Here is a 25,172-nt window from a genome sequence, read left to right as displayed (position 1 = left end):
GGGAGCTGAGGGCCATTTAATCACAGACTTCTATATAGTCAGACATGTTCTGCAACCATAAATGTCACCTCCTGCTGGCCATCAGACAGAATGCAAAGCATGTATATGTGTGTGTGTGTGCAGACACTCACATATACACACGTGCTCATATGAAGCCAGTAGCCTAGAGGGAACCAGGAAGCACCTCACTGACAATGTGAAGAATAAAGTATCATTATTCCAGAGTTGATGAGTGGATATGAAGTAGCTTGGCACTTTTATTTCTGGATCCCTAAAATGTTTAGAATGTGTAATTTTAGGAGTGTTGTGTAGAGGTTTATTGGGGGGGGACAACATTTGCCTGGTTACAATTTCAAAACAGTTTTCCACCCATTATGTTAAGTTTCAGGGGATTTCATTACATTATACACAAAGGGATTCACGTTTTAACTCTGTGATGCCTCTGCCTTTTAAGGCATTCGCTCTAACAGAGAGAAGAGCCTCAGCTCCCACAGCAAACACTATCTCTCTCCCTGTGCAGGCCCCAGCCAGACACCAGGTCTTATAAAGGCAGAGAACCGCTTTATGAATCACTGTTTTGGATGGAGAAGCCTTGCACTTCGGCCATCTTTGGATAGTTTATGCTCATTTACGCACAAAACTACGCTGGTATAACCGGTAGTGGGTTGTGTTGTGCTGGACCTGTCAGCATCTTTGATGTGGCGCATCTAAGTCGCATCAAACGCAATACGGTTAGACAGCTCAGGCAGGAAGTTAGGAAATTGAGTTTCCAAAATAAAATGGTGAAGTTGGTCGATGTGTGGAGCGCTTCGGTCTGACCCCCAGTTAGCACAACGAGAGGGTGATACTTCTACGGCCTGCTTTATTATTGGTTAATTTGTAGCTACATTAATGCTCTTTATGGAGACCGATTAAGATACACACGTGAAAATAAAAAAGGTTTAAAATGAATTAACCACTCATTGAAACTCTGAGTAAAAACAACATCCAGGTGCCAGAAGAAAGCAAAAAGCAAAATGTAAATATGTAACAACATGTTTTAGGGAATCATCGGCCTCCGCCTGACCCAAGCAACCTCTTTTATCGTCATCATTGTTATTTTAATCTCACCATCATTAACATTAGGAGGAGATAATTGTTTGGAAACGATACACAATATGAGAGCATTACTGCATTATAGCATATGTTCCTTATGTTGATGCTGTTTTGTGTGTTCCTTTACATAAAGACACAACACAAAGGTATTTAATGGAGCGTAACAACTGACCACAATATAGGTTTAGTGTGCATTCAGATTAAAGCCCCCGGAGGGAGGGGCCCTGGTTCTTACCCTCATACACAAAGGCTGAAAGTGATCACCTGATAGATCAGATAATAGATATTTGAGTCGTTTTGTCTCGAACATCAAACATAACTTTCATATTGTCAGTCCCCCAAACCGACCGGAAGTCTCGTCCCTGTGTCTTCTTCCTGACTTTACGGTGGTGCGCATCTCACCGACCTGGAATACCGATTTCCGAACATTTCGGCCTTTTCCCTCCGCTGCACCGTAAAGCCGCGTTTTCGTGCTGCGGCTTGCATTGGCGTTGTGGGGTTAAGGACGGGCTCTGTCGGTCGGTATTATGACAGAGGGAGATGACACACATCCAGAGGGAGCTGTGTTTGTTTTGTATGGCGAAATGAGGATGAGGCAGGGGGTGGAGAGTCGCCACAGAGACGCTGGGTTCCGTCCAAACATCACCGCATTTTAGCACTTCTTCAGTGCTCGGGATTTGCGTTACACGGCATCTGCTGCACCGCTCATTTTTTCCCTTTCTTGACAGTGCATGGTGGAACATGCAGCTTGTTTGAGGACACCCCCCTTCCACATACCCATTGCTGCCATGATAGGCAGAGGTCTCCTCTCGACCGTGGCTCGGCCGGTTGGAGAAGAGGCAGATTGATTTGGGACGGTGGGTCATATCTGCGGATGTTATTCCGTCTGTGGAGCCTGTAAATCTCATCCGCGCGCGCACACCGTGATTCTTACTCAGGGAAAAAAAGGAGAAAGAAAACAACATGTCTTCTCGATCTGCATTACCGTCTGGAAACGACAGGAGTAGTGGAGACCATGTAAGTGCAATTCCAGTCTGCAGCCTGTGTTTGTGTGCCTGCAGACGATAGATCGTGCATCCCTTAAAAAAAGAAGAAAAAAAGATATCTGCATATGTGTGGCTTTGGGCAGTTTGTGGTTTTATTCATTGTGCGGGTGGTTGAGGGGAGGGGGGTCGTAGATGGTGATGTTTTTCCCGTTTGAGGCTCTGCTGTCCTGATATTGGACGGATATTTAAACAGAGCAGGCTCTTTGAAAAAAAAAGGCTAACCTTGGGTGTCTGTGCAGGGAAAGAGCTGATGGCAGGCAAACAGCCCGGAATGAGTCCATCCGCATACGATAACGCTCAGCGGATATGCGCAGAAAGCCTGAAGACCAGCCGTCACCTCTTATTATAAGGCTTGGAGAGATAGTGATGTCACATTATACTCCTTGCTGCTGCTGCTGCTGCTGCTGCTGTTGTGTGTGTGTGTGTGTGTGTGTGTGTGTGTGTGTGTGTGTGTGTGTGTGTGTGTGTGTGTGTGTGTTCCCTAGAAATTGGATGGGTGGGACGAGAGCAGCACAAGAGGCCAAAATAAACGTAGAGAGAATATCTGGACTGTTCGGCTGAAGCCAGGGGATTACTGCGTAAAATGATGTGCAGTCCATTGCTGCGCAGCCTACAAAGCGATCAACCCCAGAGCCAGTGGGTGTCAGACAGCGCCATACATTGTATGCTGTGGAAAACAGAAACGGCCTGCAGAAAAGAAGCAAGCTGACACCGAACAGGTTCTGCATATGTGGAATCCATCCATCTAATATCTAAATGGGCGCATGACTGATTTATGTTGCATTATGTCATTTCATTGCCCTCAACACTTTTGCACCCCCTCCCCCCACCCCAACCCCATCTGTTTGTTAGCAGAGCTTTCAGCACAGAAGGATGGGTAAGCCAATAGATGTGTGGATGTGTGTGTGTGGAAGTGAATGTGCAGGAGTGTGTGACTTTACGAGGTGTATGATTGATTGTGAATGGAGATTCATCTATTAGAAGTGATCTGGAGCTGTTACTGTTGCATCTCGATTATACGATGATGACAGATGAGTGGATGGAGCGGATGAAGCGGTGTCTTGCCATATTGGCAGTCACAGGTGAGGCTTGGCTTGATGTGCAACGAACAGCGCAGGGGGATTAATGCACTCGCTTGCTCGCCACGCATGCATGTTTGTGCTGCCCGTGGTATTGGTTGGAGATGTTTGATTGTGGAGTTTGGATCCCGACTGGCACCAAGGTGGGGCATAGGAACATGACTGGAAGCAAGAGAAGGAATAACGGAAGGTGGGGGTTAAGGCTATGAGTGGTTGTGTTTGCGTGTGAAACTAAGAGCAAGATGACATGCTGGGGGGGAATGGAAGTGTGATGCCTCAGGGCCCAGGGCTGGCCAGGGACCACTGTGTCGGCATCTGCTCCCTATTTTTTTGTTTTTGTGTTGTTGTTTTTTTACTTCTTCCTCTTACAAACAGTGAAAGGTGATACCTCTTTATTGCCCCACTCACTACCACCTGTTCTTATGTTTCCTTCTTTAATATCTTCCCTTTGTTTGTCACATGACAAGTAGCTGTTTCATACTGTGCTGCATCAGGCTTTGCTTGTGTGATTGCATGTTGTCGTTTTCCGCTTGAAAATTATCTGTGACTCAAGCTTGAGACTATCAGAACTGCACAGCAATGCTCTAAAGTGTTGGGGTCCAGGATCAACTGTTTACAGGGTTGTGAAAGCTTCAGGGCCACCACATATTCTAGCAACAGCGTTACCTGTATCCCCTGTCAAAATGGATGAAGACATCTCTCAGCAGTGAAGTAGCAGACCTCTGAAGAAGATGATGCTGAGCCCAAAATGGAAACAGTATGTTGTGTTGGAATACAGCTGTTAGCCCAGGAACGAGGGACATGTAGTCACATGCAGATCAGCTCCAGGTTGTTGCTCTTTGTCATTACGGGTCAAACATCTGTTGGAATGATTATGGGATATGGCACCAACTTGTCATTATGAGCTTAGCAGTATTTGATATACAAAGCTGGGTTGGTTATTGTAAGTGTTGTCACCAATGTGTTTTTTGTCACTTACACAGTATGTGTTACACTGTGCAGCGATCAATGTGACAAACACTTTAGCTACTAAAAGAGAGAGGTGTCTTATTGTTTGGAGACAGAGTTTATGAGTAGCTTGAAGAGGCTGCAGGCACTAACTAATGCATGCTATTTTACTTCTGGAGGCCCATCAGTCGTTTGAGGTTGTAGATCATCCTTTAAGTCCTTTTCCAGCCTGCTGCTGCTGCTCTGTGTGATATTGCTGTTGGCACAGTGACCTAACCTCTTCCCCTTCATTTTCCTCCAGCATGTGTCACTGGGGGCCAGCCGCTCAGATAAGGCCACCAGCCAGTCCAGCCGCTCTCTGGGTGCCCGGTGCAGGAACTCGATTGCCTCTTGCTCTGACGAACAGCCGCACATAGGCAACTACCGCCTGCTCAAGACCATCGGCAAAGGAAACTTTGCCAAGGTCAAGCTGGCCCGCCACATTTTGACGGGCAGGGAGGTGAGTTACAAGAGAAACAGACATCAAAGGTGGGAGTGAGTGATGGATATAACTGTAAAAAATGAAAGCTAACACTTGGCCGATGTGCTGGTGTCCTTAATATTATCTTAAGAATCCAGTAGTATGTCTTCATGAGAGCCCTCCTTTTAATTATATTTTCTAAAAAGTAAATTTTCCTTGCCTCCTAATTAGTCCTTCTCTAAAATGTATTTGTGTACTTTTCTTTGAGCCAGCTATTTTAACACAAATAGATTGACTTATCTTCTGTATCTTTAATGCTGAGCTTCAAGCTCCATATTTTATTCTTGGACTCAAGTAGAATTTCTTTGGATGACTCAAAGTTCAAAATAGTCCATATATACTGCATGTGCCTCAGCGAAGTCCTTCAGTTTAAGCCACCTTTCTTCTCATCGGCTGCCACTCACAAACAGAGAGGAGGGGCTAATGTGCTCACAAGGCGTTAGTTGTGGATACAGTGGACTCATTATATTAAACTATAGCCATGTTTAACATGAGCATGCACCACTGCAATACTACATGTATGACAGGAAATAAGGAAACACATACGAGGTCCTTTTAAGGGAAACTGGGAAACTATGAAGTGAAATTATTTCAAACTGTGGGTAAAAACAACCTAATCTAAACACACGACTAAATAATTGCATTACGTCTAATAAGATAAGAGTTAACAAGTTTTTCAATTCAGTTCCATTTTATTTATACAGCAACAACAGTCACCTCAAGGCGCTTTATATTGTAAGGTAGACCCTAAAATAATACATACAGAGAAAAACCCAACAATCATATGACCTCCTATGAGCAAGCACTTTGGCGACAGTGGGAAGGAAAAACTCCCTTTTAACAGGAAGAAACCTCCGGCAGAACCAGGCTCAGGGAGGGGCGGGGCCATCTGCTGCGACCGGTTGGGGTGAGAGAAGGAAGACAGGATAAAGACATGCTGTGGAAGAGAGACAGAGAATAATAACTTTTAATACATGTTTTTATAATTTGTAGTACATGTTTTCTTTATGACACTTTATGATTAATTATGTATTTAACAAAGCTCGGAAAGAACTTTCATCATCTACTTAGCAGCGCCTGGTTTAGCAGCACCAGTTCTAGTCAGTAGGGATTAAATCCGCTCAAATTCGCGTGACAACAGCTTGTGGAAGTAAATGTTCCGAGTGGCCTCAGTCCATGTTCACTTGCTGTAGAAGACGATTTAAATATGCCTCTCAAAATGAGATTTTTCTGCATTTCTTGAGTGCTGAGAAAAGAATTCTTAGATATGAGTCAGTTATATCAGTAGGAAAGGCTTCACAGCATCATATAAGAGTGGTGCTATCTTTTTTTCACTCATCAAAAATTCCTTGATGTCTCTTCCAGGTTGCAATAAAAATCATTGACAAAACTCAGTTGAACCCAACCAGCCTACAAAAGGTGAGTTTTTCCTTTTGATACTAATGAGACGAGGGAATATATGTGTTATGTGCTCAGGTACAAAATAGAAACGCACACTGGTTTGATGTTATTTGTCTTCATAAGCAGAAACAAAGCATTCAAGTGAGGTGGATTCTGTTGGGGGTTTAGAGGCTGGTCAGGTTTGTCCTCAGCTGCTTCCACCCTCTCACAAGGGACAGGAATGAGACAGCATCTGATAGAGAGAGGGCTCATGGGATGTGATGCTGTTTGACAGGTGCTAGGGACTGGATGGGAGTGAGAGGAGACCTCTGTTCCAGAGATCAACTCTTGTCTCTCTCCGGGCTAATCACCGGCCTGAGAGGGACTGAGTTATTTCATAAACCACAGTCACGCAACCTATACCTTCTTAGATTGCCATGAAAAGCTTGTTTCTATGCATAACAAAGAAAACAGAAGATTTTGTAGCAGTTCAGAGGTGGACTGGAACAAAATCAGCTGTCCTTGGTGTCTGTCGGGTGCATGGCACAGTCTGGTTTCTTGTTCCTGCTGGGCAGAATGTTGAGATGTGAGTCTGAACTGTAGATACTTGTATGGCTTGTTATACATGGATGTCTGGTATAGATGGAGCAGGAGCTGGGTTTATAGACACTTGGAGCTGGAGACATGGATTGAAGATTTCATTATTTTATTAATTAAAAGCTGTTGTGTCTCAAAATGTGCGCCTCATGTAGCTGTGTGATGTAGAAAAATAAAATGTCTATAGAAGCTCAGAAAATGCATGTGACATGTGCTGCATCCTATAATATCCACATAATGCCAAAGTCTCAACATCACAACATGCTCAAGCTCCTCTGCCTGTGCACAAGACGTGAACAGACCAGGGAAAATCAAATCAGGGGCGAAATAATCCAGTTTTATTTGTGTGTAGTATGTGTGTGATTTCATTTGACTGAAGACATCTGCATGTCTGGCTTGATGCAGTCAACAAGACACTACTTCTATAGGATAGGACCCCTTGTTTACATTAATGTGGAGGGTAACACCATTGCAAAAATGTCCTGGAAGATTTTGATCACTGACTTCCTGCAATCCTCATTCTTAAAATCATATTTCTGGTGCTTATTTCATGGCATCCGGTTCAGGAGCTGTAATCCTAACTTCCATGTCATGCCATCTTCCTGGGTGCACCTTTTTTTGGATTGGATTGTGGGAGACGAGAGAGGTGAAGGAATTTTCACCAATTAGGGAGAAAACTCAACACCTGGCCACTGGTTATAGTTTTTCACATACCTGTGGGCTAGTGAAAGTCCTTAGATTTAAACACACAAAAGAGGCCATATTAACACAATGTGGATGGTTTTGTAGAGATTAGTTGAAAGATAACAAAGTCCGAACTTAAGCATGTTAATTCAGGCAGAATACAAAAGCTAACAGTGACATCCCACATCATTGACACCTTTGTATGTATGTAACTGGTCAATCTCGTTTAGATATTCGAGCTGCTTCAACCTGTCCGCACTTGCTACAGGTGCGTGCCACTTTGCAGCTCACCACCATTCCAGTTCCTCTTGTTCTGGCTATTTCTGACTTCATCAGTGCCATCCATCGTCTACTTTACAATGCTATGGGGTCTTATTGCTCTCCCTGCCTTCCATACATGTGCATAGAATTGGTGGAGAGGCCACAGAACAGAGCCTTGCCGGCAAATATAAATTGCTGCAGATGGAAGTAATTGTCTTCTCTTTATACGACAGTCCTGTCTGAAATGAAGTGTGTGTTAAAGACACATCACATCCAAGCAGAAATTTCTATTTCAGCGCGTTTCTGCTCTGTCCTAGCTACGGCCAGGAAGCTTATAACCACTGTTCACATGCATCCTGACATAGACCTGCTGTTTCTTTGCAGTGTTGGGGGTTTGTTTATTGTTTTGATGGATCTGACTCTTCTCAGCCTCGTTGTGATGAGCAAGGAATTAATGGGATGGCCTGGATGATAAGACACTTAAGCGCTACGCATCCCAAGATTCCCTCTAGCACAGCTGGAGAAGCTGGGAAGGAGCTTGGTCTTAATACCTAGGTTGCTATGGCAACAGTGATATTGGGGCACTGCTGAAGGAATTGAATGGAGAAGGAGGAGGAGGAGGAGGAGGGGATGGAGGGAGATGTGGGAAAGGGGAGTGAGAAAAAAAAGAATAGAATTGCTTATCGCACCATCGTTTTTTTCTTCTTCCTTTTTTTTGTAGTTGACATCATGGAAGAGAGTTGCCACCAACTGCCTTTTGTTATGACAGTGGTACTGTTACTGTATGTTCATGGAACTGGGAGAGCTGGCATCAATTTTAAAGCCCCTGACTGAAGTGTACAAATATGTGCCTCACAGTATCACAGACAGGAGGGGGGGTCAGAGTAGATGTTGGTCTGAATTTGGCTCCATTCATCACACTGCTGTGTGGGCTTTGCTTGCTCTTAAAATGAAAATCATTTTATTATCAGGATTGTTATACATTTGTCTGCTCCTCTTTGGTTTTTTGTGGCAAGCACTGGATGCTGCCCTTCGACAGACTTACTAAATCTGCATGTGAAACGAAATCGTGGTTTTAGGTAGGGGTCATTAAGATGTATGCAGCTAATATTGCACACTTTAGGGAGAGCCTCACCTTCATAACATACAGTATTAGATTAAAAAAAAAAATTTGTTAATGTGAATCATGATGAGCTACTTTAGAGATGTCCAAGAATAAAGTGTATGGCTGGAAATGAGCATGATATGTATATGTATATACAAAGAGCAACATGCAATGGACAAATGTGAGCCCCTAACTGGAATTTATCTTTAAAAAGTTCTAAATTGTGCAATTAGAAAATGACAGATTTGTTATTTTAATTTAAAAGTGAATTAAATGAAATGGAGAAAATAGTTTACATGAAGTGTTTAACTGTGCTCAGTTTCTACTGACATTTCAACTATTTTAGTATTCAGTGTCACATGTGGGAATTAACAGCAACATGCTTCAAATGAGAAGCTCAGCCTACTTATAATTGCTTGACATTTTCATGGTTCTCTGGGATCATAAAACTTCTGGGAAACTCTAGTTTAACTGACATGGATCTCTACAAAGTGAATGCAGAAATGCCCTCTCCACCACTGTATAGAGACTGGTTCCATAGTTGAAACCAGTTATCCTGAGCACCTAATTCCACTGAGGTTTTATTTATCATGAAATGTAAATTTTGTTTCTTCTTCCAGCTTTTTCGGGAGGTACGGATAATGAAAGGCTTAAATCACCCAAACATAGGTAAGTTAATGTACACATTACCATACTTTGTCACAAGGTGTGGGCGCAGCCAGTAGTAAAAAGGTTTGAGCTCTTAAGCAGTCACTGACTGAAGTGCAGAGTGACATCTCACATGTATCAATACCTCCCATTGCACTAATGACTTTCCTCCATATTAAGAGAGCCAGACAGATACCTGTGCATTTTTTATAACATTAACAGCTTTTGTTTTGTGTTTTGATGTTGATCTGGTTCTGTTTTGGGCTACAGTGCAGCTTTTCGAGGTGATTGAGACGGATAAGACCCTTTACCTAGTCATGGAATATGCCAGTGGAGGTAGGTACATCAACCATCATGTCCAGGAAAGCTATGATGGAGCCCAAATGATGTATAGGGTTGCAGATTTGGCATCTAAGCTCCAAAATGAAAACTGTTTGTGAGAGCACTATGTGGCTGATTTTACAGATGCGGTCTTTCTTTAGGATGTGCAATAAAACAAAATAAAAGTGGTACAATTTTTTAAAAACACTGATTCCTTTTTTCATCCATATCCACAGAACAGGTTAAAAAAGGGTTCAGTTTAATATTAGCTTAATAAGATTGATTTTCACTCTCATGTAAATAGAGGAAATATATATATATATATATATATATATATATATATATATATATATATATATATATATATATATATATATATATATATATGTATATATATATATATATATATATAGTGGAAGCAGCCAGTTAGCCTTATTTAGCAGATGGAATTGAAAGAATACCCTGGTTTTCCTTCTTATTTGACTTCATGTATCTAATATATGCACAAAAAAGGGATTTTTCTCAAAGATATAATCAATGGCTGGTATGTTCTACAGAGCCAGAGTGGCTCTTTCCCCTTTCTAGTATTTACACAAAGCTAAGCTAGCTTTCTGTGTGTCTGTTTGGCTAGTCACACAGGGTGTGTGTTAGCTAACGGTACAGAGGCTGTATTTCCCAGGAAAGACAGAATGTGAAACAACTTTACGCAGAGACAGAAAAATGTGTAACAATGACAGGGCAGGAGAGGAAGAAGAGAGAATATTTTTAAAGATAAGGAGTGCTCAGTGACATTTTATAGACTGGAAACTTGAAGCTAGCTGCTAACTGTGGTGAGGTTTATAGTAATGGTAAATGGTAAATGGCCTGTATTTATATAGCGCTTTACTAGTCCCTAAGGACCCCAAAGCGCTTTACATATCCAGTCATCCACCCATTCACACACTGGTGATGGCAAGCTACATTGTAGCCACAGCCACCCTGGGGCGCACTGACAGAGGCGAGGCTGCCGGACACTGGCGCCACCGGGCCCTCTGACCACCACCAGTAGGCAACGGGTGAAGTGTCTTGCCCAAGGACACAACGACCGAGACTGTCCGAGCCGGGGCTCGAACCGGCAACCTTCCGATTACAAGGCGAACTCCCAACTCTTGAGCCACAATACCAATATGGTACAATGTAATGTACCATATTGGACTGGAGCAGCTAGTGTTCATGGTCAATGTTAGGTTATATCGCAGGTATCAGACATCAAATTCAATTTAAGATGAGAATGTTGATTAGATTCATTGACCGTAATCATCCTTGATAGCTCATGTAATATCAATAACTTATGTCTTGTTGATTCAGGTGTGTCAGTAGTGTAGGGTGACCATATTTTGATTTCCAAAAAAGAGGACATTTGGCCCAGTCATGAAGAATTTTAATAATACTGTTTGTTTAAAGAAAATTTTAACATATTTAAAAGATGCCTTCTTTGTGCGATTAATGAATGGTGAAATAGAAAATGTCATATAGGCTTTTACAAGTCAACAAATGCAAAAAAAAGAACTTAAAAACCTCTGGAATTAAATAATGTTACAGAAATAATGTCTCATCTGTATAAGAAAAATTATAGTGAGGTACCAGGGAGGTATTGTGCAATGGTTTCTGCTGTCTCATTTGGCGTTTCTAACCTCAGTTAATTTTGTTTGCACGCCACCATTCTTCCAGTCAAAGTATGATTGGGAATATTTTCCCTGTTCCATGGTTACTTAAGTCGGAGAAATGCCACCGTACTGGATTTCATTAAGAGCTTCAAGAGTGACTTCCACTGAATGTAGCAGTATCACACCATTGACAATAGCTTCAGTCTTGGTGCGGGGCACTGCTGAACTTTTTAGGTTTTAGGGTTTTTTTTAGCAACACACTAGTGCAATCCATGGATCTGTAGCTATTATGATGCTTCATAGTATGAAATGTCAGTGCGCCTTCTTTTATACTTCAAGTACATTTCAGAGCTTTTACTTTTTCACTTTTTAAGTTCAATTGATACTTTAACTTTACAAGTATTTGTACTTCTACTTAATTGAGGAATATTTATACTTTTTCCATCTGTGAGAACTGCTTTCATGCCTTATGAGTCTGAAAACAATAGCTTCCTGGTTTGCTTTAATATTATGTGGCGCGCTACATCCACACAGTTGTTGTTTTCTTGCTTGCGCACAACCAATTTTACAAACATGAAAGCCGATAATACATTTTCACAATAGAAAGAGTAAATCATAACCTTGTGTTTTGGCAATGTTATGTTGTATTTTTGATAAAAATGTTGTTGGGATGTAGTTGAAGTTGGTCATTGAGAAATATCAATAGCAAGACTGAGATCTGTCAGACTCAGTTAATTGATCCATTATAGAAACACAGTGTCAAGGGGTTTAAGTCCTTCCAAACACTCATTCACTTCGGCTGGATTTGTTCTTCACTATTTGAAAAATCGCTTTGACGTTGTCTCTCATCATTCAGAGAATTTATGTACACTACATATGTAAAAATATGTACAAAATAATCAATAGCTCCTGGGGTATTTCCAGTGCCTGGTAGACACTCTCTGCATTGGTGTCATATTAAAAGAAAATAAATTCCTGACTAGAAAAATGTCGCTACATGCAGAAATTCAATGAAAGTGCATGTTTGTTTATGTTTAGTTATGATTAAAGACACCCTGCACTTCCGAGTTTTCAGCTAGAATTTGCTATTAATCGAATCGCTCTTAATGAGCAAGGCAGTTGCAGGAGGCTGGACTTTGGTGGGAGAACCAGAGAAGTCCAACCATAATGGGAAAAACACTAGATAAAAGAGGACAAAAACACCTTCACATTAAAAAATATTTTATATAAGTATAATAAAAAGAAAGAAAGAAAGCATTTTTTTCTGGTTATTTATTTACAGTGGATGGCATCATCACACTGTGGCAGGAAAACACCAGAAAAAAATCAAAATTGTTTATAAACTTAAACTACTGGGCCTGGGTTTCTGCGTTTTCAGTATCCTCTCCCATTATAATGATAATAATTATTATTATCAAATTTGCAAAAATTTGTTGTTACATTCCCATCCTGATATAGAGACGCGCATAAAAAAAGTTAGGCTGAAGAAGGAGAATAATAAAAATAAGTCTGACTTATTAATATCTAATGTGCCTCAGTGTTTCAGTGTTCTGACATACTCAACAGTAAATCTGACTAATAATAGTGTGCCTTCATGCTGATGCACTGGCACACCCAATAAGAATAATACATCTGATGAGCAATAAATAATGTGCCTCAATGCTATTGCATTAACACCCTCAAAAAATTGAAAACAGATGTTATTCTCAGGGTGAGAAAGTCTGTTCCACTCTCATCTCCACAGTATCTTATGAGACCCAGTTGTCAGTTAGCTTACCTTAGCAGAACAAAGCAGCCTATTCTATAAGGCTGTAACCTTATACGTATAGTACAAATGGCAGTGTTGTCGATCTTGAACTCAAAAGAAATGAAAGGAAACGTTCCTTCTGTAACAAAGCTAATTTAAAGAAGCCTAAATAACATCTAAATAACCAAAACTACAGTATCACATCTTTTAATCTAAAATTGTGAAATATAATAATTTTGGTGGGCGATTGAACTCAAGTGATAGCTGTCCAGAAATGCATATGTCATGTTCAGGCACTATGACATATTGGAATATAGTGTGCCTAAACCTTTTTATGGCTATATGTGATAGACAGACTCTTTAAAAAGATGGCTGTGGGCTATGCGCTAATAGCTGCTCTGTATTTAAAGTTAATAGCATATGGGACCTCAACATAAATAAGTGAGCAGCCTCAGTGCAGTAATAATGTTGCTTTTAAACAGACTTTAGACACATTAATACCCGCCAGCACACGTATCTGTACACTATCCCTTTCCTGTTTGCGTCCATTGGTTTCTATTTGTGTCAATTTCTCATCACCAATCCCATTTTTCTGTGTTGTGTCTGAGACCATATAATTTTTTTACTGTGACCTTGGCGAATGTCAGAGGCATTGTGGGGTTTTTTTGGGTTTTTTTTACAAGCCTTTAAGTCAGGGGGTAAAAAACAAGTATTACGGAGTCGTAGTGGTGTAAAATGCCTGTGAAGGCCATAATATGCTTTTTCCTGCAGCATGTTTAAGAGTACATAATAGTGCACAAACACGATAGTATTAAAACAACAGCTAAGCTACTGTAGAGAAATATTAGTGGTCAGACTTGGGTTATGTTTTTCAGTATTTTTATGATGCATATTTACAGATTTACAGCTAGTTTTTCGAGCAGATATAGGAAAGCAGATGTGGAGTCCTGTGAAAAACCCATGATAAACCCCATGATTCAGTAGCTTGTAGAATCAATTTTTGCTGCAATAATTCTCATGAATCATTGTCTGCAGGACTTTTTTATAAATCTCTTACATGTTTGTGGAGGATTTTTGGTGCACGCTTCTTAAAAATGTTGGATTTTTTCGGGCATTTCAGTCAGGTTGTGATCTGAACTTTGAGCCATTGCAACATTTTGAATCTTTTGTAGATTTTCTGCTTGAGATCATTATTCTGTTGCATGACTCACTTTTAACGTTAACTGTCAGACAAACTGACCTTTGACTCTAAAATTCTGGCATTCAGAGGATTTCGTGGTTGACTTGGTGACTGCAAGTTGTTCAGGTCCTGTGGCTGCAGAACAAGCACAGATCATCAACCCTCCACCATCAGGCTTAACAGCTGATGCAGTGTGTTTTTGCTGATATGCTGTTTGGTTTTCTCCAAATGTAGCGACAGGCCAAACATCTTCACTTTGGTCTCATCTGTACAAAGGACATTGTTCCAGAAATCCTATGGTCTTTTTATAATAAAGAGGCTTTCTCTTGCCAACCCTTCCAAACAAGCCATGCGTTCATTCTTTTTGGGACTGAACTTTAACATTTAAAATGCTAACTGAGTCCTGTAGAATCTGTTGGTCTTGTTTTTCACATTTCTCTCAGCCTTGTACTGTCTAACACTGGTGGGGAATTTGCTGGGGCATGCACTCCTGGGAAAAGGGGTAGATGATATAAATTCAAAATGATATCACAGTATGTCAATAAAATATATGATCAGATTTTTTTTTTTTTTTTTTTACAATATTGAAAGAAAACGGTGAACATTTTTGTTGCTTGCATCTAGCAATCCATTTTCCATCCTTTCCCTGCTGACATTGATTACATAATTACTCATTTTAAGTGTAAATCTACTGAAATACTGCAGCAGGAGCAATGTAATAGTAGTAACATAGTATTATTGCCTGTGACACAGCATAAGTCAAATGGAAGTGTAAAAGTGGTGTTTCCAATAGAAATGAAGCTTATGCGTTCAGTAAGGAAGCTCTGTAGTCACACATCTGTCTGCTTCCCAGGTGTTTGGTGGCTAATCTAAGCATTGCATCACTTCCACTTTCCCACGCTTTCAAGCTCATTGCAGCAGCTGTGGTCCAGTCCAATCATCTTTCTGCCTGCCTTCTTCAGCCGAATCAGCCTCCGCTCTGCTTACTTTAAATCTCACCGATCGTTCTCCCTCGCAGAGGCCTTCATGCAATTCACCTTTCTTGCCATCTCTGCATCTCCCATGTTACTCAGACTCTATCAAAGCATCCATCTTCATTTCCACCACCAGCGTGTAGACTCCAGGGAACGGGGCCCTAATCCCTGTCACCGCTGGGATTTCATCAGTCTAATCGGCAAATAGCTTCATTGAATTCTGTGCATCAATAAAGCACGTTCAGTTCCGTCAAATGATTTTTCCTTAGTAAAATGTGTAAAAAATGATAAAATAACTGCTTAACACTTAACAAGTAAACCCTGTAACTCCTCAGGAGTTGCTTAATTTTGTCACCTAATAGAACTGACAAGTATTGTCTGCCAGCTGATGTTGTATCCTCGGTCAAGCTTTTTAACAATTTGCATAAAGCCCTGTTTTTCCTCCATCTCACCGCATCAGTAATTTCCATCCACTGTTTGCTCTTCCTGTCGTATGGGGCGCACCTAGAGAGTGCTCCAGGGACGCTCAGTGGAGTCATATGTTTACTTTGGGTGACACATCACCAGCTGCTAGTATTTCCTCCTTCATAGCCTGGTTGTACTTTATGGTGTGTTTTTGCCTCAAGTGGTAAAATATGTTTGTTTTTTTCCACTGCAGGGACAGTTTTCTTGGATATTTTGCCAAGTACTGTGCTTTCTTTCAGATTTGTTGAAGTAGCTCCTTTTTTTAGGTATTAAAAAGATATTCCCAGATTTACCTTGTTACCATGCACACTACTGAAGATATACACATGGTGTTAACTATAGCAATGATATCACGATGTGGCATTTTTATATCACGTAAAAAGGGGCCAAACCTTCTGCTTTCATAGATGTGGTCACACACAAAAGAGCTTAGAAAGTATTAAAACTGAATGTTTTGATTGTTTTGAGGATTAAGCAGTTTGTTATGTTATTTCATTATATGTTAGAAGGCGTCAGGAGGTATTCTGTCTCTAAAAAAGGGAAGTGAGTTAATTGTGATATTGAAGTAGGGTGCAGAAAAGACTTTTATCAAGTTTTTATGGCCCACATAACCAGACCTGTATGGCTTCAGTAGTTATGGATGTTCCTTCGTGTTGTTAGTAGTTGGAGGCTGCCATAGATGGCAGCCATGTGAATACAGGTCACACAAGCAAATGGGAACGCCTAACAGAAATATTAAATACATTTCAGTGAATTTGTGTCAGTTTGACCATGAAACAAGACACGTATATGCATTTTATATTTTAAAATATCTTTGAGAAATATCCAGTCATTGTTACAGACAGCCATCTTTTTAGGAGGATGTGCTAATTTTAGCCACTTTAAGCTAATGTGCATACCAGGCCTATTAGTACTGTAGCATCGCAACGCCTCAGCATACAGAAGGAAGTATTATTTAGTCTTTCCAAAGTTGTAGTCTGGTCTTATCAAACAAGATAAACCTTAAAACTATTCTCACATGGATTTTCATCACCTTCGGATGGAGCCAAGGTCGCTGCTACCCTCTTCTGTTATGCCTCAGTCGTTCATTTCCTAAAATATCAAACTGTTCCTTTGGTCTGCATGTATTATTTGTTTATTATATGTTTTCATGCAATTACATGATTTGTGGATATTAAAATTAACTTACAGTGCTTGCATCTTATTAAATATTAAAAGCTGCTGATGTGATTAAAATTGGCTGTGTATGTCAGCAGTGTTTACTTAGCTAACAGCATAAAGCTTCTGGCTTTGTTACCTGACTGATGTGCTGATATGCTCCTCACAGGTGAAGTTTTTGACTACCTCGTATCTCATGGGAGAATGAAGGAAGTTGAAGCAAGAGCCAAATTTCGACAAGTATGAATACGTTACCTCTCGGTGTCAACGTTACACCAGTTGTTGCATTTTCTTGTCGGTACTTTAAGGGTGTCTGTCTTTCTATGTCCACAGATTGTTTCTGCTGTCCACTACTGCCACACGAAGAACATTGTCCATAGAGATTTGAAGGTGAGGAACCTCAGAGGAATGTCTGGGGCAACTTTCAGAGGGGGATTAAGGCTAGTCTAGGACTAGAAAATTTATTTCACTGACAGATTACCCTGAACTCAAAGTTGTAATCTCTGACAAGTCTTAATCTATGTCTCTGTAAAGGGTTTTTAATCACACTGATGAGTGTATGGGAGGGTAGAATGTGCAAATGCACAGTGGGCACAGTGACATATATACACTATAAGTCATGCCCAGTTGAACTTGTGCATTAGTGGATAACACACAAGTGCAACTTCCCTCTCCTTGTTTGCACTCTTTGTATTCAGTACAACTTTATTCTCATTGTACTCTCTTTTCTCTCCCATCCATCTTTCCTGTTCTTCCTTGTCCTTTCCATCCTGCTGTCCGTCTCTGCTTCCTCCTCTGCGTGAATGGATGTGTGAGTCAGGCAGAGAACCTCCTGCTGGATGCCGATGCCAACATCAAGATTGCCGACTTCGGCTTCAGCAATGAGTTCACCCTGGGCAACAAGCTGGACACGTTCTGTGGCTCACCGCCCTATGCTGCGCCTGAGCTTTTCCAAGGAAAGAAGTATGACGGGCCTGAGGTAGACGTCTGGAGTCTGGGAGTCATCCTCTACACGCTGGTCAGCGGCTCGCTGCCCTTTGATGGGCAGAATCTGAAGGCAAGTGGAAGGCTGGAGGAAACTATCCGTCTGTTTGTCTGTCTGGGGATACTTGAGTTTTCCTTGGTGGTTTATTGTAGCAGCAATAGGTTTTCATGCATTAGTACGCAACAACATTAAAATCACTGATTTATTCAATAGCTTTGATCTTCTAGTTACCAGTGTTGGGACTAACGCGTTATTAAGTAACGCGTTACAGTAACTACGTTATTATTGTGGTAACGCGCACGGTAACTAGTTATTATGCCAAAATCAGGAACGCGTTAATCATTACTGGGATTTAGATAGGCTCGTTATTCGTTACTTCGTGTGGTGGCTATCGCGGAGCTTCCACAGATTCAGTAACATTAGCAAGTGGTGGAGGCCAGCAGGTGGATGAGGGAAAGGGGACGCAGGAGGAGGAGAGACCCGAGGCGGCCGCCGGTCCGAGTGTCAGGTGAACTGAACTTCAGGTAAGAAGTTATGACCTGCAGTCTATCTGGGTCAGATATAAACCAAGTTTAGGTGGAGTTTATTTTCGTTGTGCTGACTTTTTACAGTCAGTTACAATAACTCGTACTGCGTACTAGCTAGCTTGACAGAGTTTATATACAGCTGGGCGGGTGCTATGATGTTACTGATGTTGAACTTTATTTTATTCATAAGGTTAGTTAGTAGAGTTGCCAACCATCCCGTAAAAAAACAGAATCGTCTCGTATCCAGGGAAAATATCATGCGTTTCGTATTGAGGTGAAAAGGAACAGTTTGTCCCAGACTTCAGCTAGAATGGAAAAAGACACAAAGCTGGAGTTATTCTGTCTTTACGCTGCACAGCTGCCTCTTCTTCTCTCATTCTCCCCCCTCCCTCTCCTGTTTCTACTTCAGTCATGAAACTGATCAATGATCAGCTGATCGGCTCTCTTGTTTGTTTATCGCTCACTTTGCGCCAGAAAGAGGAAACCAGCGGAGGTCGCGTTAAACAACAGCAGCATGTTTAAGCTTGATCAGCTGTTGTTAGAATTTATTTAATATTAATTTCTAGTATCAGCTGATGTTTGCTGGAGCCACAGCTGTAAAGCTGCTGGCCATGATGTCGGTTTGGTTATCTGGTGAGAGGGAAACATGAAGATAAAACCAGGAGATGTCCTTACTGAATCATCAGAGCTGAACAGGTGATGGAGAAACAGGTTTACCTTTTAGGTGACATGAATGAGTTGAAGGGAAGTTATGAACTGTTTCTGGGAGACAAATAACACCAGGATCCTTTTCTAAGCAGCTGACAGCTGGTAACTGTGCAGGGGCGGGTCTAGCAAAGTGTTGCCAGGGGGGCCGGTAGGGCATTAACAGGGAAAGGGGGGCACAAAGAAATACTTTTCTTTCTTATTCTCATTTAAAATGTCTAGCTTTTAAAAAAATAATTATCTGAATCTTCCTACAAACGATTGATAGATTGATGCATATACAGTGGGGCAAAAAAGTATTTAGTCAGCCACCGATTGTGCAAGTTCCCCCACTTAAAATAATGACAGAGGTCAGTAATTTGGACCAGAGGTACACTTCAACTGTGAGAGACAGAATGTGAAAAAAAAATCCATGAATCCACATGGTAGGATTTGTAAAGAATTTATTCGTAAATTAGGGTGGAAAATAAGTATTTGGTCACCTCAAACATGGAAAATCTCTGGCTCTCACAGACCTGTAACGTCTTCTGTAAGAAGCTTTTCTGTCCCCCACTCGTTACCTGTATGAATGGCACCTGTTTGAACTCATCATCTGTATAAAAGACACCTGTCCACAGCCTCAAACAGTCAGACTCCAAACTCCGCCATGGCCAAGACCAAGGAGCTTTCGAAGGACACCAGGAAAAGTATTGTAGACCTGCACCAGACTGGGAAGAGTGAATCTACAATAGGCAAGCAGCTTGGTGTGAAAAAATCAACTGTGGGAGCAATCATCAGAAAATGGAAGACATACAAGACCACTGATAATCTCCCTCGATCTGGGGCTCCACGCAAGATCTCATCCCGTGGGGTCAAAATGATCATGAGAACGGTGAGTAAAGATCCCAGAACCACACGGGGGGACCTGGTGAATGACCTGCAGAGAGCTGGGACCAAAGTAACAAAGGTCACCATCAGTAACACACTACAACGGCAGGGAATCAAATCCCGCAGTGCCAGACGTGTTCCGCTGCTGAAGCCAGTGCATGTCCAGGCCCGTCTGAAGTTTGCCAGAGAGCACATGGATGATACAGCAGAGGATTGGGAGAATGTCATGTGGTCAGATGAAACCAAAGTAGAACTTTTTGGTATAAACTCAACTCGTCGTGTTTGGAGGAAGAAGAATACTGAGTTGCATCCCAAGAACACCATACCTACTGTGAAGCATGGGGGTGGAAACATCATGCTATGGGGCTGTTTTTCTGCCAAGGGGACAGGACGACTGATCCGTCTTAAGGACAGAATGAATGGGGCCATGTATCGTGAGATTTTGAGCCAAAATCTCCTTCCATCAGTGAGAACTTTGAAGATGAAACGAGGCTGGGTCTTCCAACATGACAATGATCCAAAACACACCGCCCGGGCAACAAAGGAGTGGCTCCGTAAGAAGCATTTGAAAGTCCTGGAGTGGCCTAGCCAGTCTCCAGACCTCAACCCCATAGAAAATCTGTGGCAGGAGTTGAAAGTCCGTGTTGCTCGGCGACAGCCCCAAAACATCACTGCTCTCGAGAAGATCTGCATGGAGGAATGGGCCAAAATACCAGCTACTGTGTGTGCAAACCTGGTAAAGACCTATAGTAAACGTTTGACCTCTGTTATTGCCAACAAAGGTTATGTTACAAAGTATTGAGTTGTATTTTTGTTATTGACCAAATACTTATTTTCCACCCTGATTTACGAATAAATTCTTTACAAATCCTACCATGTGAATTCATGGATTTTTTTTTCACATTCTGTCTCTCACAGTTGAAGTGTACCTCTGGTGCAAATTACTGACCTCTGTCATCATTTTAGGTGGGGGAACTTGCACAATCGGTGGCTGACTAAATACTTTTTTGCCCCACTGTATACCATCAACACAGTGAACATCACTGTCACAATAGCGTTTGTTTTCATTCAAAGGCTTTATGATTTTCCTATAATGGTGTATGCAGCTCATCTGCAGTCTGGTGTTACCTACATCTTCCTATTCAGAAGGCAGAATTTCCGAGTTCTGAGTACAATCGAAAGCACCACGACTGCAGTTTTCGTGTTGGATGTAAAAAGCGCACGTGACGCTGTGATGTAGGCTAGAGTCATGGCGGCGGTCAACGACGGTCCAGGCGTGGGATTTCTCTCGTGGAAATATGCACATTATCTTTTCCTTTCTGTTGGTAGGTGGCACAGTGCACTGTGGCAAGTAAACAAGCTAGAAGACTGGCAATCTTGCTGGGTATCCAGTTATGGAAGCAACATTAACAAGAGAATTCTGAGTAAAAACAAAGTTACTTTCCCTAGTAACTAGTTACTTTGAAAGTAACAAGTAACTTGAAGTAACTGAGTTACTTTTGATAGAAGTAACTAGTAATGTAACTAAGTTACTAATTTAAAGTAACTTACCCAACACTGCTAGTTACAATGCAATGTTGGGCTGGGAAACCTTGCATCACAGCATTTATGTGAAAGTAACTTTGACTAGTACCACCCACCTAAATGGGTAGGAAGTGGGTTATTTGCAGACCAAACAGCCCTCCTGGCACTTCCAAATCCCACACCACCTCCCATACCTCAAACATAACTCAAAAACAGGACAATTAGCTGCTGACTGAACATGCAATATCCTCTGATTCAAATTTGGCCAAGCATCCTCTGAATGCACCAAATAATCCTGAACCACAGATGCTTGTTTGGAGGATCCACAAAGGATGCCCAAGTAGCATTCCAGTGCCAGAAACCAAAGGACTCCCGCAGAGGTCCTGTATCCATCCCCTGACATGTCAGAGGTTTTGGCAGCACAAGGCACACCAGTCAGCCGTGTTGTGGCTGATTGGTGCATGTTTATTAAAATGTAGACAGTGTGGGTGGCACATACATATCAGACATAAATGCCAAAACAGTCAAAATGCATTTAATTACAAGAGTTAGGATTGATTAGGAAGCCATCAAACTACTGAACTGATAGGATTTAAAATGGTGGTGTATTCAGGCCATATTTAATCAGCTAATAGACAAATATAAATGTTGCCATTCAGCTACTGAGGCCTCTAAAAACTGTTGCATGCTGTAAAATGCTGACAACTGTTGTAGATATCTGGTCTGTCCATCATGCAGCAAGTGGAGCGCTGTACTCTGTGCAGTTTCCACATTGCAGCAACAACAAGCACACGATTATCTTTCTTGCGTTTTGCATTTCAGACGTTTTCTAATTTCTCTAAGTGATAAAAATAAAAGAATCATAAATGTTAAAACAAATGTGCATATTTGCTTATGCTGACATTATGTTCTGGAGATGTCACACATGATTTCAACAGGCCTTCACCTTGTAGTTTGCATCCAAATATGATGTCACATTTGACCTCTGACCTCACCAATTCCATTTCTATTTCCATTTCATTAAAATACTGCCCAGACAGAGAGCTGCCTTGGTGGAGGTTTGGGCTCTGAGTGCTTCTTGTTGGTGATGCATTTCTCAGAAAGCAGGCTAGTTATTTAATATGTCCAAAAATATGTACATACTGCTAAAATTAAAAAGAGTTTGAACAATAGTACAAAGTTGCTGAGTTCAAGACTGCTGTTCAAAATTCTTCTCATTTATGTGATTTTATCTACTGTTTCATTTAGTGTATGTTTGCAGATTTTAGCCGTTCACAGCCATTACCGTTTCAGCAACATCTTTTTTGACATACCATAATGCCTGGAGAATCAAAGTAAACAGCTGTCAGAGGAAAGGATGTGGCAAATGTAGCTAGACTTTCGGCAGCATGGAAGGACTCCATTCAGATGGTTTGTACACTAAGGCATCATCATCAGTCTTCTGTTTGTAATATCATTACTCCGTGCAGTCGGCCATGCTGAATAAAAAATGAAGAATAGAACTTTTATCTCAAATTTAATAGTTGGCAATGAATGAATGCCTCCCTCCTCCCAGAGCTCCACTAAAGGAATGGTAGAGACCGATGTATATTTCATTTGTCACATATGTCACTATTGGTAATGAACATGAATGACCTGGTCTTGTTCTTCTCGTATTATGCTGAAGGAAATATGGAAAAACATGTATTTGATGTGGCCAACAGGAACTGAGGGAGCGCGTGCTGAGGGGAAAGTACCGCGTGCCCTTCTATATGTCCACAGACTGTGAAGGCATCCTTCGCCGATTCCTGGTGCTCAATCCCGCCAAACGCTGCACACTTGAGGTGAGCGTCGCACAATTAACAGAGCAGACGTGTTGTGAAATTCCCGCTAATGTGAAGCTCTTCTGTCTTTCCGCTTCTACAGCAAGTCATGAAGGACAAGTGGATAAATGCAGGGTACGAGGGGGATGAACTGAAGCCTCATATAGAACCTGTTGAGGACTACAGTGATCCAGCTCGCATCGGTGAGTCAGTGGGCTGTCAGCCTGTCCACTGAGCTCTATGTAATTAGGATACAAGGTCATCTGTGTTTTCTTACCTTCATCTTTGTTTATTTTTTTGGTTCAGAGGTTATGGTCGGGATGGGCTTCACTCCAGAGGAAATCAAGGACTCTCTGCTTAATCAAAAATATAACGAGGTCACCGCTACCTACCTACTGCTTGGCCGCAAAGGCGATGTGAGTTCTGTAGATGTATCTTACCTGTATTATTTATTTATGCATATTTGACTAAAAGGTACATTAACCTTTTCCACACAGCGCTTCAGTGCTTTATCTACCTTCCATCTTCACACATAACCAGTTTAGAATCAACAGTTTACCTTTGAACTTGAGGATGAAGTTTCTGGTTTAAACGCACACAGAGAACATGCACACTGGATGCAAGACACTGGACCAAGAACCTTTGGACTGTGAGGAAACAGTGCTAACCACTGCACCGCCTTTCCAGCCAGTACGGTGGTGCAGATGTTAGTGCTGGATCAGCAGAAATTGGAATCGTTTGCATCAGTGTTTAAGTTTGCCTAGTTTAGAATAGTATGATGCCTTTACCAGGCTTGTAGATAAACAACATAAAGCCAGATAGCCACACATTCTCCTTAGCTCAGTCAATGTTGCAGTGCATATCGATGCAGACCGTATCTGGCAAGGATCAATGGGTCCAATGGGACAAAATTAATATTATTTAATTGTTTGTTGTGTGTTTTCAAAAATCTCTTTTTTCATATCTCTTCTCAGAGCCCTTATTCCAAATTCTGACTCCAATCTTTGTGTCTGAAATCACTACATACCATCTCCTTATCTCTTCAAACCCTCTGCACTGTCACACTTTCTAATATCATTCTGTCCAATATCACTGGGACATTATAGGACGGCAGTGACGCCCGCACTGCTAGTAGCCTGTCCCTGGCGAGGGTACGACCCAGCCCTATCACCAACGGGACCAACAAGCACTCCTCAGCCACTGGCTCCTCCTCCTCCTCCACCTCTTCGTCACATAGCAAGACTCAGCGTAGTGCCTCCACCTACCACAGGCAGCGACGACACAGTGACTTCTGTGAGTCTCTTTTCTAAACTCTTTCTGAGCTGTGATGAAATCTGGAACCACAAACTTCCTCCTTGTCCAGTGACCACAAACTGTCATTGGGTCTCGGCTGATATGACAAGGAAGGTTTTCTAATTGGCAGTTATTCAAATGAGGGTCTTATTTAGGTCTGTGAGCACTGTTGTGACAGCTCTGCTTTCACCCAGTCATCCACAGAATATTCCTTATATGAATTCCTATGTGTCTGTGCTCTGCTGTCCTCCACAACAAAGGCGGGCCCTCCATGCCCGTCATGCACCCCAAGCGGAGCCCAACCAGCACGGGCGACCGAGAACTGCGGGAGGGAAGGATGCCTCCGCGCAAGGCTAGCTGCAGTGTGATGGGGAGCCGCAGCCTGCCTCCCTCTAGTCCAATGGTTAGCAGTGCCAACAACCCCAACAAGTCTGAAATCCCAGACCGTCGCAAAGACATGACTGCCACCACGGTAAGTGACACATTTACTCTTCAAGAAGCAGAAAGCTGGGCATCGAACCAAGAGCATAGGTTTTACTGCAAGAATCGGAAAGTTGGTCTTCACTACTCCTCAGCAAGTATAGTTTTACTACTGTTAGCACTCACATAGGTAGT

At 41.8% G+C, this 25,172-nt stretch overlaps 1 protein-coding gene across 2 annotated transcripts in view; it reads left to right on the top strand.

Moving 5' to 3' along the window:
* Positions 1–1,484: 1,484 nt before the first annotated feature.
* Positions 1,485–25,172, top strand: part of mark4a (MAP/microtubule affinity-regulating kinase 4a) — a 35,894-nt gene continuing 12,206 nt past the window's right edge. For both annotated transcript variants that reach the window (XM_086307856.1, XM_086307857.1), the window contains exons 1-13: positions 1,485–2,112; positions 4,470–4,667; positions 6,054–6,107; positions 9,336–9,384; positions 9,634–9,699; positions 17,024–17,094; positions 17,188–17,244; positions 17,675–17,911; positions 23,166–23,285; positions 23,368–23,467; positions 23,571–23,680; positions 24,371–24,557; positions 24,818–25,029. In XM_086307856.1, coding sequence (XP_086163982.1) covers positions 2,059–2,112; positions 4,470–4,667; positions 6,054–6,107; positions 9,336–9,384; positions 9,634–9,699; positions 17,024–17,094; positions 17,188–17,244; positions 17,675–17,911; positions 23,166–23,285; positions 23,368–23,467; positions 23,571–23,680; positions 24,371–24,557; positions 24,818–25,029 — 1,515 coding nt within the window. In that variant the 5' untranslated portion in view covers positions 1,485–2,058. The remainder of the gene's footprint in view (positions 2,113–4,469; positions 4,668–6,053; positions 6,108–9,335; positions 9,385–9,633; positions 9,700–17,023; positions 17,095–17,187; positions 17,245–17,674; positions 17,912–23,165; positions 23,286–23,367; positions 23,468–23,570; positions 23,681–24,370; positions 24,558–24,817; positions 25,030–25,172) is intronic.

This window comes from Aulonocara sp. 'chitande type north' Nkhata Bay, linkage group LG10 (genome assembly GCF_057382095.1).
Source record: "Aulonocara sp. 'chitande type north' Nkhata Bay isolate Kocher_YH1m ecotype deep benthic linkage group LG10, A_spYH_male_GT1.1, whole genome shotgun sequence".
In the NCBI taxonomy this organism is placed as follows: domain Eukaryota; kingdom Metazoa; phylum Chordata; class Actinopteri; order Cichliformes; family Cichlidae; genus Aulonocara; species Aulonocara sp. 'chitande type north' Nkhata Bay.
The sequence above is the reverse complement of the archived record's forward strand: the minus strand, read 5'-3'. Positions and strand labels throughout refer to the sequence as shown.